Source organism: Eucalyptus grandis, chromosome 2 (genome assembly GCF_016545825.1).
Source record: "Eucalyptus grandis isolate ANBG69807.140 chromosome 2, ASM1654582v1, whole genome shotgun sequence".
In the NCBI taxonomy this organism is placed as follows: domain Eukaryota; kingdom Viridiplantae; phylum Streptophyta; class Magnoliopsida; order Myrtales; family Myrtaceae; genus Eucalyptus; species Eucalyptus grandis.
The window spans coordinates 17,965,422-17,974,658 of record NC_052613.1 but is presented as its reverse complement, the minus strand read 5'-3'; the positions used below and the strand labels follow the sequence as shown (position 1 = coordinate 17,974,658).

Below are 9,237 nucleotides of genomic sequence, written 5' to 3'. Positions count from 1 at the left end.
CGCCCAGTGGATGTCAAGTTGCGTTAACATGTTGTGCCTAGAAGAACTAAAAGAACAGATGAGGAATAAAGTTGGTGATAAAATTCCAGAATTGATGTCATCCAATCCACTAAGAGAATCAGCAGGCATGGGTGACAAACTTATCTAAACTCAGTGGAAAACACACAACAAAACATTATTATCTATCGTCAGCTTCGGACAAGACACACATACATTATACAAATCAGAGCCAATCGCATGTAACTGGTCCTTCGGTCCGAGTTGCGCTTATTTTTTGGGAAGAGAGCAGCCAAAGAGCCGAGCCAGGTAGTGGATTGTAGCCGAGCTGGCAGCTTGAAGAGCCGCCACTAAGCTGTGATGACTCAGGCTCTCCCCCTCCAGAAACTATAAATTGGTGGTTTCGTCTGTCACCCTCTCTGCTCATCACACGCTGAGGACACTGCCATTTTCTCACTCCAGCACTCAAACCCTTTATAGAAAACAAAATCTTCCGCACAGCAGGTCTCTATAAGCGTAGCAATTCCTATTTTAAAGAGAGAGAGAGAGAGAGAGAGAGAGAGTTTGTGTTGGTGAAGATGGAGAGTAGAACAAATGGTCATGCGTGTGCTGACTCATCAGTCAACAACAATGCCTCACTTGAGAAAAAGGTAGGAGAGACCTTCCCTATTTTCTTCTCTCATGTTTTGGTTACCCTTTTGGAATGCATGTCTGTCTATGCAAAGTCTTTCTCTTCTTGTACTCGAGCGAACTCCTGCAGACTGTGCCTTCACTGTTGTGCGAGTTCTCTGTACCCCCACTAGCGGGTGTTACCAAATGAAGGATGTAAATCTCCACTGGACTAGCACAAAAATGAAAGAAAAACAGAGGGAGCCTGACATGATCTACCTATGCACTGTCGTTGACTCCGTTCAAGGAGTAGCAAAGCTTCTAACGTGGCTCTTGAACTGTAAGAGGAGGTGGACCTTTCCCTCTCTCACAGGTCTGCTTGATATGAAGGATCGAGAAAAGTCAGCATGCAATTAATTTTTATGGACTTGGGCCATTTTAGTTTTTTTTTTCCCCTTTTTTTGGGCTATATGGTTTGTAAGAGTTTTCTTAACTAAACTATATTAATTGATTGGTCTAAAGTGGGATAGAAACTTTCTTAATTAATCTAATATGTGATCGGACTAATATGGGCCGGGTTGAGTGGAGCCCCCGTAATAGAAGGCATGGAGTTAATGATGGAGCCTGGTTGGAAATTCTATAAATAGCGTTTAAGTTTCTCCTGTAACCCTAATTCATATCCTCACACAATAAGGAGTGTTAACATATCGCTAAAGGTGAGGGGCTCATTGAGGGAGGGTAATAAAGGAGAATAATTTCACTTCAAGAACAATGGATCCCAAAACATGTGTGCATTATTAATCATTCTAATCCAAAACAATCAAGTTATGGAGATCTTGAAATTCCGCAAATTTTAATCAATTATGCATATTTTTGTTCTGATTATGGAGATCTTGGATTGCGCAAATTTGCATCCAAGATGGTTTTCTCCAATCATTACCTGATTGGTGGATTAAACTTTATGGACAGTACCAAATTTGAAGGTGGGTGATAAAAGCTACCGATCAGGTATGGTTGGAATGGTTCTGAGGGATCGGTAGCTTGGAATGGTTCTGAGGGAAAACATGGCCCCTTCTTTTGGAGGAAAAAGTCGAGCACATTAGACAACATCAAACCTCTGAAATTACCTTCTCTGGGAAAATGGATATGCTGGCTATCATCCTTAGAAAACTTACAAGGAGATACTTGTGCAATTCTAGAGCACCATGTTACCACCTCATGCGATCCAAGTCCACCCACTTAAATCGCTCAATTATTCGAGTAATTATGCCATCCATCCGATGCATTAGGCATTAGCATGTAGTTGATTGGATAGGGAGGTCCACATGATCCAATGGATCACTTGCACTAGGCCTATATACTTCAACAGAAGTATAGCCTTCGACTTATCATTTTGAGAAAGGGGAGGGGAAAATAAATACCATGCTTTAAATCGTCCATGTACACTGCTCGTCCAGAGGTGGTCAAAGTTAAGATGCAGACGAGAAATAACTTTGATTTGTACTTTTCTTTCATAAAGATGAATTACCAGAAAGAAAACTTAAATTTTAGCTCTTTCCTTTTCAGAATATCTTCAGTGCCAACCTATATGATTATTTTTATTTTATTGGTACATCATCAGATGACCCCTATTTGCTCTGTAGGCAGTGAAAATTTATCAACGTTGTAATATTATTTTTGCTTTTCCTGTGTTTTTCTGGCCAGAGAGTGTATATCTTCGGCAAAGGATGGTGCGAGGGAAACAAAGGGATGAAGTCCCTGGTGAGCATTCTTGAGCTTCATATAGATGCAAGTCAAGCACAAATGATTGTCTGTACCAGTTAATATCTAGTTCCAATTATATGTTAAGCATTATGTGTTTAGTCAGCCATGATATATAGTTTTACTTCTCACATTTTCAGGATTATAATCACTTAGAATGCATTTTCATATCAGAAGTCTAAATATGCACTAATCATGGAATATTTCGTGAACTTGAACGTGCCAATGTATTAATAGTTGGGAGGGAAAGGAGCCAACTTGGCCGAGATGGCAAGCATTGGCTTGTCCGTGCCACCTGGACTGACAATATCAACCGAGGCATGCCGCGAATACTTGCTGAATGAGAAGAAGTTGCCAGATGGATTGTGGGATGAGGTTTTGACAGCTTTGGAACGTGTTGAGAAGGAAATGGGGGCATCACTAGGTGACCGTTCAAAGCCACTTCTCCTCTCTGTTCGCTCTGGTGCTGCTGTAAGAACCCTATCACAACTTTTATGTCCTTAATCAGTTGAACTAACCCGGAAAAGAGGTTGAAGCCACCAAGCATTGGATGGCTTAGCTTTTTCTCTTGAAGTAATTGTATGTCAAAGGATGCTTGGGATCGTTTATATTGATGCATGAGGCATTGTTTACTGACTGTTTCACATTGAAATGTGTACTAGATCTCTATGCCTGGCATGATGGACACTATCCTCAACCTGGGATTGAATGATGAAGTAGTGGCTGGTTTAGCTCTGAAAAGTGGGGAGCGCTTTGCTTATGACTCGTATAGGCGATTCTTAGACATGTTTGGAAATGTTGTAAGTGGACTATTCTCCTTCAACTCTGTACACAAAAAGAAAAAAGTAGGAAAAACCTAGAGAACAATCTGTCGAGTTAAATTGTACAGTTTTGTTCCTTATAAAACCAGACCATTAGTAAGATTGTTCGCTTCTTTTCCATATGATTCGACAACAAGGCAGAATGGGTCAAACTCTGAATTGGTACTTTCTTGATAGGAAATAACTCTTTCACCATCTTGTTTTCAAATACTTCGACTTATTTATAAGTTTTTCCTGCAATCTGAAGGTACTGGGCATTTCTCACTCCTCATTCGAGGAGAAGCTAGAAATGTTGAAGAACGCAAAAGGTGTGGACCATGATACTGATTTATCAGCCTCTGATCTCAAAGATCTGGTGGAAGAGTACAAGAAGATTTACACCAGAGTTAAAGGCGTAGAGTTTCCTTCAGGTACTGAACAAAGACCTAGCAACACTGGATTCAATGTTTAGAAAATAGATAATGAAAGTTATCTGCAACAACTTAGAAAAGAAGTCGTATTGGTCATTTGTGTTACTCTAACTTATTCACAGACCCGAAGACACAACTAGAATTGGCTATAAAGGCTGTTTTCGATTCGTGGGACAACCCGAGGGCTATCAAGTATCGAAGCATCAATCAGATAATGGGTTTAAAGGGAACTGCTGTGAACATCCAATGCATGGTTTTTGGTAATATGGGGAACTCCTCAGGAACTGGTGTTCTTTTCACCAGGAATCCAAGCACGGGTGACAAGAAACTCTATGGGGAATTTCTCATCAATGCTCAGGTCATAGTGCTGGTTTTCAATGCAATTTTTGCTTGAATTTCTGCATTAATGAGCTTTACTGGCTCATGATTTGCTGTCTGAATATGCTCTAGGGAGAGGATGTGGTTGCGGGAATTAGAACTCCTCAGGACTTGGATTCCATGAAAAATTGCATGCCCGAAGCTTACAATGAGCTGGTGGAGAATTGTGAAATCCTAGAAGCACATTACAAGGATATGATGGTAAATGACCTTCGTTGAAATGGCAAGATCAGTCCTATCATCCAGTATCTTCTGGTCTTGCTTGAATTTCTTTCCTTGCTTTCGGATGTGATCCAGAGTGACGAATCAAAGTTGCCAATCCAGTTCTCTTCACTTGATTTGTTTGAATTCTTTGTGCAACTATTGCAGAATCAGCATAATTAGCATGATGCTAATATTGAGCTGGTGCAATATTGACTTTGACAGGACATAGAGTTCACTGTGCAAGAAAATAAGTTGTGGATGTTGCAGTGCCGGACCGGAAAGCGCACTGGTGCAGGTGCTGTGAAGATCGCGGTAGACATGGTTAAAGAAGGGCTAATTGATAAGCATACTGCAATCAAGATGGTGGAATCGCAGCATCTCAACCAACTTCTTCATCCACAGGTAATTGCATTGACCCAAGTCCATTGCTCGTAACTGGATCAGGAGTATCAATGAAAATAGCACAGTCAAGTGTCCAGTGGTAATTGCGATTTTAAAGGAAGAAACAAGGAGTGTTGTTTTGGCGCACATCACATAACTAGCAATGAGTCTTATGACCAGTCATATCACATTTTTTCAAGGGTTTGTACACGGGCTTCAAGCCAACCATCCTAGCAAAAAAGCCTCAAGAAAAAGTCTCCTCTAAGAGCACACGAATCTCTCAATCTTCATTGCGTATTCTGATGGTGGTGGACTGCACTCTACGTGCACGTAAAAAAAAAAAAAAAACTGTCATGCACTGGTTTATAGGTCAATGATAGTGAAATGTGGCATCGATACTGATGAAGATTTTCTTTCTTCTCTGTAGTTTGATAAGCCATCTGCTTACAAGGACAAAGTGGTTGCCAGGGGTTTGCCTGCATCTCCAGGGGCTGCAGTTGGCCAGGTTGTTTTCAGTGCAGAGGATGCTGAAGCGTGGCATGCTGAAGGAAAACAAGTCATCTTGGTACTCCCTCTCACTTGCTCTCTGTGTATACAGACACCACTGTAAACATGTGGTCCCGACCATTCTATTGGTAGATAAAAGTGAATAATGCAAAACCATGATTTTATGAGCTCTTCAGTAAAAAAGTGATGTATAAGCAACTTGATCATAAGAGCACAAATTTATGTCGCTGGTATTTGTTGCCATTTGCAAGAACATTCATGTTATTAAGAGATAAACAGTCCCCTTCAACTTTAAGAACATAATGGTTGAAAAATTCAGTTAATAAGAGTTGAATAAGATATTGTGGCAGAGCATATGCTCGGTTAAGAGTAATAATCTAATATGCCAAATGTCATGTCGAAATGTCGAAGATCAGTTTATAGATTTTATTAATGTTCACAGATGCATTGCACAATTATTCTAATTTGTTGAATTTGAATTACTGATTGTAGCATGCATAACTTAGAAGAAAACTAAATCCATTGAAATCTTTGAAATCAAAGCATATTCAGTGCACTTGCCACACAAAATCAGGATCCTCTCCGTGACTGTTGCAATGATGTGGGTCGCGTGAGTACAGGTCATGGGCAATAGAGTCATGAATTATCTCCCAAGTTGATCTGATCACTGGAATGTTATGTAGTCAAGTGGGTGCACTTCGGCTAGAACTGCAAATTCTCGGAAAATCCATACGAACTAATAAAAATATGCATCTCTGATTATTGTTTATCCCTTTATTGTGATTTCATTATTGCCATTTGTTCTGTTATATGCAAAAGGTAAGGACAGAGACTAGTCCAGAGGATGTTGGAGGAATGCATGCTGCTGCTGGTATTTTGACAGCTAGAGGTGGCATGACATCTCATGCAGCTGTCGTGGCGCGTGGTTGGGGAAAGTGTTGTATCTCTGGATGCTCAGATTTGCGGGTCGATGACATTGGGAAGGTACAATGCAGTAACCTTTGGGGAATATTGAAAAGGAGGAATTCATGTAGCGAACAATGAAGAAAATTTCATTTGCAGATACTTGTGATAGGTGACCTGGTAATCAAAGAAGGAGAATGGATTTCGCTCAATGGGTCAACAGGTGAAGTGATACTGGGAAAACAACTTCTCTCTCCCCCAGCTTTGAGCAGAGATCTTGAGACCTTTATGTCATGGGCTGATGAAATGAGGCATCTCAAGGTGCTTCCTTAAACGTTAAATGGAGAGAGCATTCTGTTGATTTTGTGCTTTCAACATGAAATCAGTTCTAAAATGTACATTGGTATGATGCTTGCAAGGTCATGGCTAATGCTGACACTCCTGAGGATGCTGCAACAGCAAGGAAAAATGGTGCTCAGGGAATTGGACTTTGCAGAACTGAGCACATGGTATTTAGTTTGCTAACGCACTATAGTCCATACAATTGCTCGATTTTCTGCGACATTATCTGGCTAAAGCAGTCGATTTGCATACTTTTCTGTTCGATCAGTTTTTCGCTTCTGAAGAGAGGATAAAGGTTATGAGAAAGATGATCATGGCTGTAACGCCTGAACAGAGGAAAGCAGCACTGAACTTGTTGCTTCCTTTTCAGCGATCAGATTTTGGGGGAATTTTCCGTGCAATGGATGGTACCGTTCTTTTTCTGATCATCAATCAAGCAATTTGATGCAAGAAGCTACTCTTTTGTTGGACAGTTACTCATGAGTTTTTTTGACATTTGCAACATAATTTTCTCAACTTCAGGTCTTCCTGTGACGATTCGTCTTTAGACCCACCACTTCATGAGTTCCTCCCTGAAGGCCACATTGAGGATATCGTCAGTGAATTGACAGCGGAGACTGGTGTTAGTCAGGAAGAAATCCTGTCAAAGATCGAGAAATTGTCCGAAGTTAACCCAATGCTTGGTCTTAGAGGCTGCAGGTTTGTGGTACATCCAGAGAGTACATTCGCGTGATCATCTGTGATGCTCTAAGATGATATAGAATTCAGTTTTGACAGTTAATTTAATCAGACTCACTTAACGTTCTTTCAATTTTGCACTATGATTTGTACCTGCCGTATTGAATGGCATTTTTCCATAGAAATCCCAGAGAAAGAACCAGAAATGCTTCTTCTTATTTTATCCTGCTCACTTTTGACAGATACCAACTAAGGCATCCAATCTGCCCCTTAGTATACTCGTCTCTTGCAGCTTTTACAACAATGTTTTCAGAGGGAAAAATCCATGTCTAGAACAGGATTAAGGCCATTTATTCGTTACATTCTCAAGCTAAGATGCCAAAATGGTTGCCTGACAAAGTGACTTGAGATATTGGGTACAACATGGGCAGATCATTATCATGATTTATGCAAAGTGCTAACCGTGTGTGTACAGGCTTGGAATATCATGCCCTGAATTGACGGAGATGCAGGCACGAGCTATATTTGAGGCTTCGCTCTTGGTAAGCAAGGAGGGCATCACGGTCCATCCCGAGATAATGGTTCCGCTCGTTGGAACACCTCAGGTATAAGTTCTTCAATTACCTATTACTTAATATTTCTACAACATTCCAACCCAAAGCAATTACAGTTCATCATGCATCAACAGCGGTGAAAATTCATTTCAAGGTTGTACTCATCATACAATGCAAACAGTAGACAGTTTGCAGCATTTCCATATTGAGGTAAAGGCAGGTTCTAAATGTTAACTTGCAGGAGCTAGAGCATCAGGTCAATCTGATACAGAGTGTGGCAAAGAAAGTGTTCTCTGAGATTGGTTCTTCCATAAGCTATGAGGTGGGGACCATGATCGAGGTCCCGAGGGCATGCTTTGTTGCAGATGAGGTACGTAAGAATGAATCTTCTCTGTATTTTCTTCTCCAACCATTTCCATCTCGAGTGTTTCCCTGTTTTTTGAGTCTCGATTTTTTCTTCTCCTCCAATTCAATAATGATAGATAGCGAAGAACGCAGAGTTTTTCTCCTTTGGGACGAACGATCTTACACAGATGGCTTTTGGGTACAGCAGAGATGATGTTGGCAAGTTCTTGCCAACATATCTCTCAGAGGGCATTCTGCAAACCGATCCGTTTGAGGTGAGCTATTTATATATATCAACCACTCGCATGAATGATCAACCCCTCAGCAGTTTTTAGCCCTTTGTCATCCTTCTAAGTTGTAACTGCAACCGTGTCAAACATAACTTGCAGGTACTCGATCGGAAAGGCGTGGGGGAACTGATCAAGATTGCGATAGAAAAGGGACGGAAAGCTAGGCCTTCCTTAAAGGTAATGAACAGATTCCACGTAATACATGCCTTCGAAGGACTAAGGAACATTTTGAGAGTTGGTTCAAAGAATTCGCGTTACCATAGTCTTGAAATTCCGGTCTCACGAGTCTCACATCAGAAGTTCATGATTAATGCTTTTTTGTTAACGCCAAAACAAGCAAATCGACCATTTCACGTGTTGTTTTGAGGATAACTCTCATACATAGGAGGTTAGCCAACTTGATGTTTTGTGAAACAGGTCGGAATATGCGGGGAGCATGGGGAGAACCATCGTCTGTCGCGTTCTTCGCAGAGGTTGGGCTGGACTACGTGTCTTGCTCGCCATTTAGGTAAGAGAGGCTTTCTTCATCGTCGAGTTTTTGGTGATTTCGCTTCCGAACAACACTAGAGATGCTTCACATCTTCCGACCAAATTTATGTCGCAAAAGTTAAACCGGCGTTTAAACAAGTCCGCTACTTTGTACATTGACTCCACTCTTTAAGGACACGATCAATGTCCGTTGCATCATTTAGTTAGCCAAGTTAGTTGTTGTTGCCTTTAACATTGTGTTTAGCAAAACTGTTGTATGCTTCACCTGATAGATGTGCTGACGCATTGACACTTGAAACAGGGTTCCTATTGCAAGGCTAGCTGCAGCTCAAGTTGCTGCATGAAGAGTAGAGTTGGCTATGTTCTCCTGTATTTCTAGAGAAGTCTCAATTGGCAAAATAACACATCCTTATAGGATGCTCATGATGATGATGATCAATTCCTTGTAAAATGAGTAACTATGCGAGTGCCATGCACACGCAGCCTGACTGAGCTTTGTACGCACTCTATGCTTGTAAGACTCATCTGACGTCCTGCTATATGGATTGATCACTACTTTTTATGTCTT

The 9,237-nt window shown here is 41.0% G+C and overlaps 1 protein-coding gene across 1 annotated transcript; it reads left to right on the top strand.

Annotated features, from left to right (window-relative positions):
• The first annotated feature begins 407 nt into the window (after positions 1 to 407).
• On the top strand, positions 408 to 9,200 carry LOC104425169 (pyruvate, phosphate dikinase, chloroplastic). The gene is given in 22 exon segments (XM_010037780.3): positions 408 to 647; positions 2,311 to 2,367; positions 2,605 to 2,838; positions 3,030 to 3,167; positions 3,436 to 3,598; positions 3,721 to 3,956; positions 4,049 to 4,177; positions 4,403 to 4,582; positions 4,989 to 5,126; positions 5,888 to 6,052; positions 6,131 to 6,292; positions 6,391 to 6,480; positions 6,582 to 6,720; positions 6,836 to 6,853; positions 6,856 to 7,012; positions 7,467 to 7,596; positions 7,787 to 7,915; positions 8,028 to 8,165; positions 8,280 to 8,357; positions 8,598 to 8,616; positions 8,619 to 8,688; positions 8,971 to 9,200. Coding segments are annotated over 22 exon segments (2,685 nt in total). The 5' UTR covers positions 408 to 575; the 3' UTR covers positions 9,014 to 9,200.
• The last annotated feature ends 37 nt before the right edge of the window (positions 9,201 to 9,237 follow it).